Raw genomic sequence first — 15401 nt, forward strand, 5'->3', positions numbered from 1 at the left:
CCCCCCCCCCCCCCCCCCCCCCCCCCCGAGGAGTATAAAGCCCTTACAGATGCATTTCTATTCATCCTCAACTTTGTCAGCTACGGACTACTTTCTGTTTTTCAGATAGCAGATTTTGAGGCACACAGGGGCAAAGCCATATCTCATGTTGGCATTGATATTAAGGGCCTATATCTGTCCCTGGATTCCTTCTGAACTGGTCACACTGCCAGGAGGGGCAAGGATAGGGGGGAAGTGCAGGCAGAACCCAGGGCTGTATTTCTGTTATACAAAAGTTGGTGCTGGGTCTAGCCTAGTCCTAGGGCTCCCTCCCAGCCTCCTCCATCAAGTCCATTAGTCTTTTCCAATGCCCAATGCCCATGCCATCCTGGTAGTGCCCAAGAAACTCCATCTAGGGGCCCAGGAAGTAGAGCCCATTGGGACAGCAGGGTCACAGGCTGAGAGCAGGGTTCTCACCATTGCTAGCCAGTGCCTGGCTCAGCCATGGGCCTGTGTGCCCCCATGGAGCCCAGATGGCCTGGCTCTCCTGGTGTGCAACTTTCTTGCCTTTTCCCCATGTAGGTATGGATGGACGCAGGCACCCAGATTTTCTTCTCCTTCGCCATCTGTCTAGGGTGCCTGACAGCCCTGGGCAGCTACAACAAGTACCACAACAACTGCTACAGGTGACTGGGGGCAGTGGGGCCCAGGCCACCAATCTGCCTCTCTCAACTGCCCCCCTCCAGCATGCTAGATCAAGGGTGATTTGGAGGGTGCACCAGCTCATGGATTCACCTTCCCCCTACTCGTCTTCACCCCATTTTCCAATGCCCCAGGGCCGCAAGTTGCTGAAAGGAGCCAACCGCAGCACGGGCAGGGGGATTGCTTCCAAAGGCTGGGATAGTTGCAGTTGGCTGGGAAACCACAGTGAGGGCCCAACCCTCCGACTAACGGAGACGTTGGTGGGCTGAAGCCTGAGGAGTAATTCATCATACACAGTGGAACCTTGGCCTGGCCTGCTTTGTATATTTGCCCCAACAAACACTGAATCCTTACCTATTTTTACCTCACTGCTCCCCTTCCCATGTCCCCCTCCCTCTGGTTCCCAACTTGGTTCATATCAGAGCATTCATGCTAATTTCAATCTTAGCTAAAAAAAAAAAAAAATCATGTCATGAATTGCGAAATCAAATTTGAGGGATGGGAGTTATTTGTTGCTTGGGATTGTCTATGTCCATACCCTCCATATTAGTACGCCAAACTGAATTGTGTCTGAGTGGTAGCGTCCCAAGTGGTGTGGTGGCAATATGGCAGGGAGGGAAGGCCGTGTGGCAGTTTGTAGTTTTTAGACTAGCATTTTACTTCCTTAGAGCCTTATTCTTTCATGACTACCTTGACTGACTCCAAGTCTCAGCTAATGGAGTGGGCAGGGGGAGGGCAGAATCTAATCCTGGCGGGCAGCCCCTCTCTGGCCTGCGTGAAGGGCTGGGGTGAGTGTCTGCCTGTCTGAGGGGCAGTGCTCCCAGTTCCTGTTGGCAACCCCTCTCTGACCCTGCCTGTCTCCGCCTTCCCACCTGCCCCACAGGGACTGCATCGCCCTCTGCTTCCTCAACAGCGGCACCAGCTTTGTGGCCGGATTTGCCATCTTCTCTGTCCTGGGCTTCATGTCTCAGGAGCAAGGGGTGCCCATCTCTGAGGTGGCCGAGTCTGGTGAGTGTTGTGGGGAAGGGCGCCAGGGGTGGCTTCTGTGAGTTTTGCTTGAACCTTCGCCAAGCGGGATCTGTACACGTTTCTATTGTCGCCTACACTGGGGGTGAGCCATAGTCATCTTTCGGTGGACGTGTCCTAGGAAGACCTGGGGAGCACCCTCATCCCAGCTTCAAAGGGTAGAGGCATAGACAGTGAGCATTTCCCACAGCTGGCCTCCACGTCCTTGCCCTGGAGGCAACCAAGGTGATGAGGTTCATGTTTCTCCTTCCAGAAACAGTTTAGGCATATATGAGTAAAAAGTGCACGCGTGCACACACACACACACACACACACACACATAAACATTCATACATGCCTAGCACATATTACTACTGCTATTTCTTACTCCCTTCAAAAAGCTAATTGATAATATACTATATACAGCTGGTATACAGCTGGGCTTTTTGTTTTACTCACTTTACTTTTTTTTAAGTTTATTTATTTATTTGGAGAGAGACAGAGACAGTGCAACGGAGGAGGGGCAGAGAGAGAGAGGGAGAGAATCCCAAGCAGGCTCCTCACTGTCAGCAGGGAGCACAAGGCTCGAACTCATGAACCATGAGATCATGACCTGAGCTGAAATCAGGAATTGGATGCATAACTGACTGAGCCACCCAGCTGCCCCTTGTTTTGCTCATCTTAAACTGTATCTCGAAGATAAGTTTATGGTGGCACATAGTTTCCTCCTTTTCACCATGCAGTGCTATTGTTGCTTTTAAACAAAATCAAGGATTGGTCCCCTACCTGGGTAAGCTGTAAATGTCCCTTGCCCTTCCCCTATTCTTGAGGGCCACCGTCGTGCACTCACTAGCAAGGCAGTGTTTTATTATAACGTTCCCACAGCACATCCTGTTACGCAGAGTACCAAGCACTGGGATCCCACTGAGTCTTATTAAAAATCATAGCGTTTCACTTTTATTAAACATTTACTAAATGCCAGGCACTGTGTGAAGCATTTTGCCCGCACCATGCAGTGGAAAGCTTTGAGGCAGGTGCTAGAATTATCTCCCTCTCACCAGTGTGTGACACTGGGTCAGCTGCACAAATGTACCTGGCCTGCCCAACCCCTTGGCTCTTAAGTTTGAAACCTCTGGTTTGGGGCAAGAGATCCTGAGAGTGAGCCTGAGGATTCAGGGTGGAGCTTGCAGAAACGCAGGTGATATGCCTCCTTTCCATTTTCCAAAGCCCTTCACACCCACAGTGTCTAGGTTCCATCCCTGCCAGTGAGAATACAGCGGGTGGTGCCTTGGAAATTTGGGACCCAGGTAGAGGTTTAGGTGGCTTCTCCTGGGTGAGTTTGGGGGTGATGATGGTAACTTTGGGGTCAAGTTTCCTCTGGCTCCTGTGATTCCATGGCCCCCGCTGGGAAGCCTTGGGATCAAACACGGCCTGGAGCCAGCCCAGGCACTGCGCTGTGTTCCTCTGCTTCTTGCTGTAGGCCCTGGCCTGGCTTTCATCGCCTACCCCCGGGCTGTGGCGATGCTGCCCTTCTCTCCTCTCTGGGCTTGCTGCTTCTTCTTCATGGTCGTCCTCCTGGGACTGGACAGCCAGGTACCAAGAACTGGCCGAGCAGAGCCTGAGAGATGGGTGGGTGTGTGGGGGCTGGAGAAGGGGGAGCAGGGGAAACGAGGCTGAGCCTGATGTCCCGAGGGGCCTTAAAAGAGCCGGGGGCTGGGCGAATGTCAGAAGTGGATGCCCTTCTAGGGACCAACACGAGCTCTGAAGGGGAGGTCCAGACTTAACTGTACAGGACAGCTTCGGGGACCTGAGACAGGGATGCTGCAGGGCTGACGCTGGGAGCCAGAAGCCAGAGCTAGTTGGTGCAGCGTGTTTTGGGAGCTCTCTTTCCCTCCAATTCTTTTGCCCTCTCATCCAGTTTGTGTGCGTAGAAAGCCTGGTGACGGCGCTGGTGGACATGTACCCCCGTGTATTCCGCAAGAAGAACCGGAGGGAGCTTCTCATTCTCGGCGTGTCTGTCGTCTCCTTCTTTGTTGGGCTGGTCATGCTCACAGAGGTGAGGGTCTGGGAGGCTTGGAGGTGCGGACCGGGTGAGGAGGAGAAGCCAAGCTGGACGCTGCCACCTGTCAGGCGGAGCAGGCTGTGTGGGTTCAGGTCGCGGGGCAGGCCTTCCGGGTTTCAGGGCCCTGGGACGCCCTCCTTTCCCAGCCACAGGAAGCACAAAGCAGGCGGCGCCTTCCTCTGACCTTTGGACACTGGCCACCTACCTTTGGGGGTGGCCAAGGGGTCATTTGGATCCAGGTAAGCTAAGAGGTGTGAAAAGATGGTCAGAAAGTCCTGGATTAGGACTGCCTCTCCAGCAAGCTCCTGTGATTTCCCAGGCAACTGAACCAAGTTCCAGGGACAAACTTCAAAGGAAGAAAGGGAGCCCTGGGGAGGGGTGATATTTTCTGTTTTGTCTCAAGGGAGACGGAAGGAGATGGAGCTTGCCAGCTTGACAGTATCGAGGACAGCCCCTGTCGAGCGTTTGCCAAAAAAGTACACACTTTTTCTTAGACTTACGGGTCAATCCCTAAATGTTCTCAGGGATGAGCTAACAACAGCTGTCTGTTTTACCTTCCTTCCAAAAATCATAATAAAAAATAATTACTGTCTCATATCTGCCTAGTGCCTTAGAGCTTACAGACTATGTTGTTTTAATATCTGTCTCCCATGATCCTCACCAGGTCTGCTCTGTGTCTGAGGGTGTGAGGCCAGAGGCCATGAGCCAATCTGTTTCCTCTGGATACATTTCATTTTTTTCTTTTTTTAATCTCTTCCTGGGCAGGGCGGTATGTACGTGTTTCAGCTCTTTGACTACTACGCAGCCAGTGGCATGTGTCTCCTGTTTGTGGCCATCTTTGAGTCCCTCTGCGTGGCTTGGGTCTATGGTGAGTGACTCTTCCCCCAGGTTCCAACCCCAGTACTCATCGTCACCTCAGGGCCTGAGAGCAAAAGACAGTCATCTGCTCACACCCACCTTTTCCTGGGGCACCTCCCCTACTCAGCCTCAAAAATCTTCTGGTTGCTATTGCTACCATTGTCACTCTCCTGGTTATGACTGTACCCAGACCACCCCAAGTGGGTCCAAATCCTGTCTTATCCAAACCTTTTCAGCCCTTAACAGCCTTGGTAATCAGAAAGTTATTATCTTTGCCTAAGCTGAGTTCTGCCCACTGCCGTGCATGCCTATGAATTTCAGGGAAGAGAGTCTCCCAGCAGCGATTTGGAAAGACAACCATGGTAGCTTCTGTTCATTGGCCTTTGCCCATCCTGCCTCTGCCTTCGATGCTAAAGAATGTCCTTTCTCCCCCTTCCTTCCTTCTCTTCTGCACGGTAGGAGCCGGGCGCTTCTACGACAACATTGAAGATATGATTGGGTACAGGCCATGGCCTCTTATCAAATATTGTTGGCTTTTCCTCACACCAGCCGTATGCACAGTAAGATAACCCTCAGGGGGTAAAACTACAGGAAGGCAAAGAAGGACGGTGGCCGTAGGAGGGTAGATAGGCTGTTAGCCCTGGAAAGGATGTGTCCATGAGGATTGAGAATCACTTTAGATTTTCACTCGTCCTCCTCTTGGATTCTAGAAAACGATTAGCGAGATAGATTCTTCTTTTCCATTTCACAGAAGGACAGACTGAGGTTCAGAGCTGTCAGATGGCTTGAACCCACACCACAGAGTGAGTCGAATGTCACAGGGCAGGAGCAAAACCCAAGTGTCCTGGGTTGCTCATAATAATACTATTAACCACAGCAATTATAATAGCACCGTCACAGGGCACTTACTTCACATTAGGCATAGAGCGTGGTACACATTTTAGCCCACGTTATCTGCACAAGAACCCCATGAAGCAAGAATTACCGTTAGATTCATTTTATCGGTGAAGCTGAAGCCAGAGAGGTGAAGCCATTTGCCCAAGTGAGAAAGTGGCCGTGAGCTACTTTGGCAGCTTGGCTTCAGATCCTGAACCATAAACCACTAAGTGCTGCTTCCTTGGGCTCTATCTTGTGTGTCAGCAGTCCCCCCACACGCCCACTATAGGCAGGGCATAAATGAGGCCCAGGGGGAAGGAGGCATGACCCTTGCCCTTGAGGCCCTGGCAGCCCCTCCTGACGGTGCAGGAGACTTAAGCAGCCGAAAACACCAGCAGCCATGTGACCATGTCCTAGCTGAGGGCCGGCCATGTGTATGGGTGCCCGGGGGTGCAGGGACCCTGCAGGAACAAGGTAGGTGCCCTGGAAATACTACTGGGGGTGTGGACTTTGAGTAGAATGTGGATGGGGATTGGGGGTTGATTGACCCAGTTGAGCCTGGAGGCAAATCCAGTCTTGCAAGGGGACTGGTCTCTGCCAGCTCTCCCAGGGGGGCCAAGGGCACAAGGCCCCTGCTCTCCCAGCCCCTTTCTCTTCTCCTCTCATCCTCAGGCCACCTTCCTCTTCTCCCTGATCAAGTACACGCCACTGACCTACAACAAGAAGTACACATACCCGTGGTGGGGTGACGCCCTGGGCTGGCTCCTGGCTCTGTCCTCCATGGTCTGCATTCCTGCCTGGGGCTTCTACAAGCTCAGCACCCTCAAGGGCTCCTTCAGAGAGGTAGAGAGTCAGTAGGGCGGGTAGGAGCCCTAGAGGGTGAGGTAGGGCCCCCATGATGATACACAGATGCCTGCCAGCAAAGGAGCCCGGTGAAGGTGCTGGGGAGGCACTGAGTGAGTGCTTCCGAGTCTCAGAAAAAGACTGGAAGCCTCCAAGTCACAGGCGGTGATGACAGGGCCGGCACCTGGAGGGCGCGTTTGCCTGTGGGGGTGGCAGGCAGACGCTGGTAGTGAGGGAAGCTGGGACATATGCCCCTGACTCCAGCTCACCACCGCCACCTCCACGTTCCTTGCAGAGAATTCGCCAGCTCCTGTGCCCAGCTGAGGACCTGCCTGGATGGAACCGAGCAGAACCCTCTGCCCCCGCCACACCCAGGACATCACTGCTCATACTCACAGAAGTGGAGTCCCACTGCTAGGTCCGCAAGGCCTCGGATCATGCCCGTGGGCCTGGCTGTGGGGACAGCTGCAGAAGGGGAGGGCAGAAGCAGCCCCGCTGTGCTTCTCTGCCTCCTCCCGGGGCAGATGAGAAGGAGGGTTTGGAATCCACCTTGGGTTGGGCGCCTGCCACTGGAACGTCTCTGCTTCAGGGGTGGCTGTACAGGTGTGAGATGCTGGTATCGAGGGCACCCCTTTCGCAACAGGCCTTGGGAAGCCGGGTGAGGGCCAGTGGGTGGAGTGACAGCCCCGTCCCTCTTACCCTTCATTCCATTAAATCCATGTTCTTCCCACCGACTGCCAGAGGCTCTGCCTGGTTCCTGCCCCTCTGCCTTGTGGCCTTGGCCACTTCCTCACTTTACAGCTGTGGCCTTAGCGGCCCCTCCCTCCTCTCTGTCTCTCCCTGCCTCATTGAGTACTTGTGGACCATGAGCAGAGGGGACTGCGGTGGTGAGAAGGGCAGTGGGGCCCAGCTGAGACCCTCCATCCTCAGACACTCACACCAGAGGGGTCTGTCACATTCTGTCCATGCGTCCCCCACAGCCCCTTCCCTCCCTCCTTCGCTCGGTGGAATAAGCAGGGCAATGGAGGGAGGAACGAGGGCGGCCTGAGCCTTAGCTAGAGGAAGGCAGAGGAAAGTGTGGTTGGGCTTCTTCCCGCCCACATTCCCCTTACCATGTCCCTCCCTGACCCCACCTGCCAAACTTGTGAGTGCGAGCGCGGGTGCCTGCGGGGGGACGCGAGGGAGACAGCCAGGGACTGCAGCAGACCTGAGGCCGCAGGCATGAGAAGCCCGGACAGAACGGGCACTACCCCAGTTCAGCCAGCAGAGGGCGCCCACCTCCTGAGGACCACCTCGCTTTTCTGCTCAGCGGACGATGCCAGGCGCGGCACCGCCGGACGTGGCCACCAGGGGGTGGCACTGCCATGACCACAGCTCGCGGTCAGGGCTGGAGCTGCGCAGATGAGCTCTTGGGGTCAGGCTGCAAAGAGAATGCAAGTGGAAGAAGGCAAAGCCTGTCCTACCTCGGGGTCAGTGGCGTGGCCTGGTCCCCAAGTTCTACCACAGGTGTCTGCAGCCTATACGTGTGGAGCTGCGTGGAGCTGGGGTGCACTTATCTCTCGGTGTGTGTGTGTGTGTAAGTGCCTGAACACACACAGCTGCATTTCTCCCTGAACATGTGGAGGCTTTGGGGTCGGCCGGTGTCCCCACCTCTGTTCAGATGGTCCTTCTGGCGTTGTTCTGGGGGAGTGCCTGGGATTCTTGGAGCTGCAGACTGAGGGCACACAGCGTCCCCTGGGTGATTTTCCTAGTTTGTTTTACAGGTCAGTTAGTGGGAAAATGCACCGGAATCTTTGCCAATCTTCAGTTTTTTATTTGTTTGTGGCTGTTGGGAGAACTCGTAAAAGTTGGTGTCGTGGCCCTCCTGTTGGTTGGTGTTGGCTGCTTCTTCCCGGACAATGACTGGTTGGGCCTCCCTCAGGTGTGCCAGGTGGGAGAAGTCAGTCTGCTAGAGAAACATGCTGCAGCTGGAGACACCACACCCCTGGCATCTTGCCCATCTGACGATATTTCCAGAACACCTACTATGTGGCTCTGTGCTATACTCGTGACACATGACACAGTGTCTTCAATAAGAACTTGTGACAGATGCTGTTTTTTTGAAGGAAAAGCAAACTGGGGTCTGGGAAGGAACTCGCTGGTTTAGATGGGGTGGGTTTCGAACCCCGTGCTGACAGTGTGACAGCTGTCTCTCCATCCATCCATGTGATCACAGCTGCAAGCATCTGAGGGAAGGGTGCCAGTGTTTCAGTAATGGCGATTTGAATCCTAGTTAGGAGATTCATTAGTGGTGGAATATGGTGTGAAAATAATCCGTTGGCCTGAGCATCAGGAGATGTGGGGTCCAGTCCTGACCTGCTTCTAACTTGTCTTTGTGGAACTTATCCGAGATCCAATTTTAGTATATGTGCTGCCAAAGTGAGCACAGGAACTTACTTGGGATTCAGATCTTCATGTTTTTCAGACGGAAGTAATACTGTGCACCCGCATGCACGCAGTCTTATTGTAGGGCTCAAATGATGTCACGGGTGTGAGAGCCCTTTCAGTCCTCAGTGCCAAATGGTGTGAGGTCATTAAGCCAGTTGGGGGGACGGATGAGGGGGATATGCTCTAATAACCCAGGGCATTGACAGGCAAAGACATGAGAGAAAAGCCACTTGCTTGCGTCGGGGCCAGGAACAGGAGCAGGAACTCCTGAACGTCGCTTTAGACAAGACGGTGGGGCAGGGCCTGCTGTCTGTCCCATCTGCTTTCTCTCCCTGCAAGGCCAGATACCTGATCCTGCAGTTCTCCAAGGAAAAAGACACAAAAAGAAGGGGACCCCTCTTGTCTAGCAGCCACACCTGTTAGGGAAGAAAGACAGGTGTGGGGAGCCCTGGGCAAGTGATGGCTGAATGGGGAGAGAGGAAGCCCAGCTCACTGGAGTTGTAAGCGGGGCCCTTACAGGCGGGGAAGCTGAGCCCACCAGGCTGCCTTGGAGCCTTGGATCCCACACCTCAGACCTGGCGCATGTCCCAGATCCATCCGTGTGCACACAGACACCTAGTCCTCTGTTACCCTCAGATAAGTGTGCCCGAGATACACCACAGTCAGCCCAGTATAGTCCCTCCCAGAGGCTTGCAGTCCCTGCTGGGGTCTGAGCCTTCTTACTTACCAGCTCTGTGACCTTGGGCCGGTTCACCATTCTGGACCCTCACTTTCTCCTCTGTAAAATGGAAATAAGAATACCTAGATCAATGTGTTGTTGGAGTCCAGTGAAGGGTGTAAGGGAGAGCTGCCCTGGGGACACATTCAAGCAAATTCATCCTCTTTCCCGTGGCTCCAGCCCCACGACACTAGGCCAGGAAGAGTTCAGAGGCGTCTTTGCTGTCCCCACCGCCTCTCCAGCCGCAGGCATCAAGTCGTACTGGGCCCAGAAAAAGGCTACACATTTATGGGGCTAGGCGTTTTGCAAGGGTGCGAGGGAGAGGTAGCCCTAGAAGAACTCTGCATCCCGTGGCCCCAGAGTCGGGTTTGGCACTAGCTGTATTGTTCAGGAAAAGCGGGACCTGAGTCCTTCAAGCCCTAATCTATCCCCTGGTTCCAGGAGAGCAATGGTTTTCCAGAAAATGGAAAACTGGGATGGATTTTTTCCCTCAGCTTGCATCCATCCATCCATCCATCCATCCAATGAACACTGAGTGTCTGCTCTGAGCCAGCACTCCATTAAATGCTGGAGGCAAAAACAAGGAATTATGAAGCAGTCCCCACCCTTTAGATATTTATGCCCTAGGAAACAACACACTGCAGGAACAAAAGTTACATGCTCACACAGTAGGTGCCATGGCAGGCCTTCTAAAAGCATGCATGGGGTTAGATGAAGGTGGTGAGGAGAACATTTTATGGGGTTCACAGTTCTCACTGCAGCAAGATGACTGAGTCATTTAACTGTATTTCATCTTGTCTCTGGACCCTCCCCAGTGTGGACACAGTCTTAGGTAGGCTTTCCAAGTAATTTCAGGATTCCTACCTTTTGTAAAGATTGGGGTCTCTGGCCTCTGGGAGCTTACTAATTGGTCTGAATACCCAGTGGGGGTTGGAAGCTGCAGGGGCCAGGGTGGGCTTGAGTAAGGATGGGCTCAAAGTGAGAAGGAGGCCAGAGCAAACAAGGCAGCTGTTCTACAAGTTGAAGGTAAGGTAGTAAGACTGCCTGTCCGTGCATAGCCCCAGGTCCCTGCAGAAAGCCTGACACATTGTAGGTATGAAATAAAAAAAATTTTTTTTAATTTAAAAATTTTGTTAATGTTTATTTTTGAGAGAGAGAGACAGAGACAGAGAGAGACACAGAGAGAGACAGAGCATGAGCTGGGGAGGGGCAGCGAGAGAGGGAGACACAGAATCCGAAGGAGGCTCCAGGTTCTGAGCTGTCAGCACAGAGTCCGATGTGGGGCTCGAACCCATGAACCGTGAGATCATGACCTGAGCTGAAGTCAGATGCTTAACCAACTGATCCACCCAGGCGCCCCCCAATTTTTTAAGTTTATTTAGTTATTTTGAGAGAGAGAGAGAGAAAGAGAGAGAGAGAGAGCAGGAGCAGGGGAGGGGCAGAGAGAGGGAGAGAGAATCTCAAGCAGACTCCGCTGTCAGCACAGAGCCCGATGTGGGGCTCGAACTCACTGTGAGATCGTGACCTGAGCTGAAATCAAGAGTCGGCTGCTTAACCAACTAAGCCACCCAGGTGCCCCTGAAATAAAATTTTTGAATGAATGAATGAGCTAGGGAATCTAACCCCTGCCTCGTCTGATTCTCTTTCCTCTCGCTTCCGTTCATGGAGAGGCTGGGTATTTTGTTCTGGGATGGCTGTCGCCACTGTTCTGTAATCTCATGGACTTTGGTGTCCCTCTGCACTACGGTGGACCCAACACGCAGGGACAGGGCAGATGCAGCAATGCAGGTCACACCGTCCCAGCTGAGCCCAGGGGTAACAGGGGTGTGAATTCTGGTTGAGGCCGTGTGGCTCTGCCAGAGCCAACCTTCCGGTTTCACAGAGGCTAAGAGTCTGAGGCCGGAGACTCGCTCTGGCTTTCTCTTGCTGGGGATCCCCGCAGGACATGCTGAGAGGGGCCTGAGAGACACCGAGTGGGGCTGCTTGATGGAAAACTACAGACCGAGATTCTCACTTCACACCCCAGCCCTGCTGGGAAGTTCTAAAATATGAAGGGGAAGTTCATGCAAAGGGAAATTTCCCTTGCTTCCCACAACTTCCCCTCCCTCCTCAGCACCTGGGGCTGAAAAAGCACCTTCACTGTCTTGAAAGAGACACTGGCTGTTCTGAATGAATGACCGACCAGGGGACGGTCCTGTACCCAGCACCACGAGGGCATGCTCAGGAATAATGATAAGGACCCCGTTCTGGATGAACTCACTCATGGCGGGGGGCATACATATTTATTCAACAAATACCAATTCACCACTGACAGCTGCCAGTCTGTCTCAGCTGTGTGCCTTAGTGCTGAGAGGTCACCAGAACATAATTACTGCTGCCTGGGCCCAGACACCCATCATCCCAGCCCCTGCGTCCCGAGGACACACAACAAACACCAATGACCGCCCCCACCCCCACTCGCCTTTAAGCACCTACAATATCCTAAGCAATTTACCATATTGTCTTTAACCCTGAAAAGTAGGTAGACATTGTTTTGTACCCTTTACAGATTGAAAGACTGAGGCTCAGATCCTTGCCTAGCTGCCCTGACTGGTAGAACAGAGGAGGGGTTCAAACTCAGGTCCGTCTGACTGTAAACCTGTGTCCTTTCTAGATTAGGTTTCTTGAAGTATGCTGTGGGCACTTTCTCTAGGAAAATCCCAGGGAATAAGGTAGTGGTTGTGAAGGTCCAGAGCCTTGCCTTGAAACCACAGAGGGCAGGTACTTGGTGGAAAACTCCAGTGCGTGATTCACCCTCCTCCTGAGCCCTCGTCACTGAGGCCAACTCCCCTCCTAAGGTTGTCAGTTTCCACCGTGGGGTTGGTGGCTCCCATCCTACTCCTCTGGTGAGAGAAGGCTGCTCCCTGACCTGTACATCCTCATTTCTTCCCTCAGAAGTTGCTGGTGCTGGAGGGGCACGGTGAGAAAGGGGAAGGCGGGAGGGACGAAAGAAAGGAGGGAGATGAGATCGGGTATGAGTCTCTGAGCTGGTCTGGAGGGACCGTCTTGGGACAGCACCCACTAGGAGGGCTGGGGGGGGCAGCCCACAGCAGGAGAGAGATGGGGGTGGGGGGCTGGGGACAGAGGACTTGGCTTCCTGAAGTCAGATGTTGTAATCCTGGTGCACAAACTTTTGGCTTCAGTCCCTCCTGTTGCTTGTGGTATTTCTCTGTCCCTTCACTTCCCAATACACTGGTGTGTGTGAGCGTGCGCGCGCGCACACACACACACACACACACACACGCAGAGCTGCTTTCTGTCTGGGAGTCCCAGGACAACAACTTGGACGGGATTCTGAGCTGGGAGGAAAAGGGAAGGAGAAGAGGTGGACAGTTTCCCTCTCAGGTCCCGTCTTTCTGGGTATTCTTGCAAGCCGCTTCCCCGGGACTGTCCTGGGGACCCAAGGCATGGAGCTGAGCTGACCACAGGAGCGGAGATCAGGACTGAGGTGAGCAGGAAGTGGAGGACTGGATGTGCCTTCGCAGTGCCTGAGAGGTGCCTCAGAGGGGCTGGAGGGCTGAGTCCCAGGTGGCAAAGCTTTGCAGAAGTGTGTGTCTGTGGTACAAAAACCTGGGACCGGAGGAAAGTCTGATGCTTGGGACTCAGGACAAGGGGCATCACCCCAGCTTCCCCAAACCATGCTCAGGGACCATCCTGGGAAAGTACAGAGATCGGGGGCTGGCCCCAGACAAGCAGGGAAAGAGGGGTGGTCACCTGACTGACAGGGAGGGGAAGCAGACAGTGCCCAGTGATGTGGGAAGGGAGAGCAGACAGGAGAAAGCTTGGGCATTCCTGAGGGCCCATGACCTGCAATTAGCCACGCAGATGAGGGGTTTCTGCCCTCCCCCACAGGTGGGGCAGGGCAAGCAGGGAGCCAACTGTCTCCCAGAAGGAGGAAGCAGCCTCAGCTCAGGGTGCCGGGGAGGCATGAGCATGCTTGTGCCAGGGAAGGGCAACGAGGGAGCCGCTGGGAGGTGCAGGCGGCCACCAGCTGAAGTGAGCAGCCCACAGGGTGTGAAGGACTAGACGGAGTCAGGTTTTGGTGCCATGCACACAGGTATGTGTGTGCAAAGGGACGTGACGGGAACGGCACCAGTGTGTGTACGGAAAAAGGAACTGGTATGTGGGTGTGGGCTGCAGCAGGGGCTGGGGCATCCCATTCACCCCCGTAGCCGGGGCTGGCCCGGGAGGGTGATGGGCTGCACTGGGATCCCGGCGGCACACGGGGGGCGGCATTTCCCCACCTGTCTGCTCCTCCGCTAGCCCCCGGCCAGGCCTCCGTCTTCATGCCCAGCTCCTGAACACGGTTAATTCCGGACTTGATAGGCCTCTTGAAGATTTCCTCGATGGGCAGACTGAGTCCATTGTGGGTGTAGGTGTCTTTGCTTCTGGAGGGCATGGATGTGCGGTGAGCTCCAGTCTGTGCCCTGTGCCCTGCTCCAGCTTAGCGGGGGTGGGAAGGTGGTGCGAGCAGCTGGAGAGCTGAGCGAGACAGGTGGACCCTTGGGAAGGGGGGGATCTCTGGAAGGCATCTCAACTGTGGATGACACCGTTGTTTATTCCTAGCACACGGAGTTGGGGAGGGTAGAAGGGTACCGTGGGGACGGGGTGAGGGAGGCGGAAAGGTGGGGCGTGCCATCCTCTTGGCTTCTTAAAAGTCACCCCAGAAGGAGAGCTCTGTACGGCTTGTTTTTGTGTCTGACATCCTCCTGGACACTTCTTCCCTGAGTCTAACTTGAATCGCACTTGCTGCACTGTCAGCCTGTTTCCCCTTGGCTCTAGGCCAGCTTTCCTTCTCGCATGCTCTTGCTTTCATTCTGCCATTCCGGTTTTTCATTCTAACACACAAATTATGATCTTCCCAGTAACCTTTAAACATTAAAAAAAAAATGTCATTATCAGCTCATCAATGTATGTTCTCTTGTCTCCCTTCCCCCATCCCGATACAACCCAAACGCTGTGCCCGAGCGGGGCTCTCAGATTTGCTTCCTCATCCTGCACTCGCCTCTGGTTTTCCCTCCGTTTACTCCTTTGCCCCAGCAGGTCTCCCCTCCTTCAACTGTCCAGGACAGCTGGGCCCTGGAACAGCCGCTTTTGGTCTGCGAAGTAAGGCTTGTCCCTTGACCACCCCCTTGGTGACCTGTGTGCTCGGGCTCACCCTGAGCTGAGCTACACTATAGCTCTTGGTACTTGGTACTTGGTCAGGCAAAGGCAAAAATCTCTCCTTGTCTTTCATGGATCTTATTTTTACCCCCCACCCTCCCAATGCCCTTGTTGAACAGGGATCATTCTCTCTTCCAGGGAGACTTAAAGCCCAGAGAGGAGGTGTGATTTGCCTAAGGTCACATAGCAAGTTAGAGACTCAGCTCCACCACTTAGTGTATTGGTAAGTTTATTCAAATCATTCAAAATTAGTTTTCCTGAACACCTGGTGGGTGTCAAGTCCTGTTCCTTAGCCTCTCTGAGCTTCAATTCCTCATTTATAAAATGGAGTTAACAGTAATACCTACGTCAAAGATTTTAATGAAGGTGAAATTTAGTAACGTACACAAAGAAGTGTATGTTTTTGGCACAACGTTAATTTTGTTAATATTATTATTGGCTAGGTCTGGACTAGAACTTGGGTTTCATGTCTGGTGCTTTTCCATTAACATTTTGAATTCATTCATTTATTCCTCCACTCATCCATTCATTTGTTTGATAATGAATTGGGGGCCATTGGTCAGGGTGCCCTAACCCCAGTTATGTAACAACATCTACAGCTCATTCGGGTACCCGCCAACTTTTCCCCCTGGGGCCAGACTGCACTGTTTTTCCAACCTGACACTCTGGCTCTCAAAGCACCCCCCCCCCCACCTGAGGTCTGACAGTCTCCTCTGAACCTGGGAACTT

The 15401-nt window shown here is 53.6% G+C and overlaps 1 protein-coding gene across 1 annotated transcript in view; it reads left to right on the forward strand.

Moving 5' to 3' along the window:
• SLC6A13 (solute carrier family 6 member 13) overlaps positions 1-7143 on the forward strand; it is a 31282-nt gene extending 24139 nt beyond the window's left edge. The window contains exons 7-14 of the mRNA XM_049624868.1: positions 562-665; positions 1565-1689; positions 3167-3279; positions 3605-3742; positions 4514-4616; positions 5066-5166; positions 6155-6325; positions 6621-7143. Coding sequence (XP_049480825.1) covers positions 562-665; positions 1565-1689; positions 3167-3279; positions 3605-3742; positions 4514-4616; positions 5066-5166; positions 6155-6325; positions 6621-6743 — 978 coding nt within the window. The 3' untranslated portion in view covers positions 6744-7143. The remainder of the gene's footprint in view (positions 1-561; positions 666-1564; positions 1690-3166; positions 3280-3604; positions 3743-4513; positions 4617-5065; positions 5167-6154; positions 6326-6620) is intronic.
• The last annotated feature ends 8258 nt before the right edge of the window (positions 7144-15401 follow it).

This window comes from Panthera uncia, chromosome B4 (assembly GCF_023721935.1).
Source record: "Panthera uncia isolate 11264 chromosome B4, Puncia_PCG_1.0, whole genome shotgun sequence".
Lineage (NCBI taxonomy): Eukaryota > Metazoa > Chordata > Mammalia > Carnivora > Felidae > Panthera > Panthera uncia.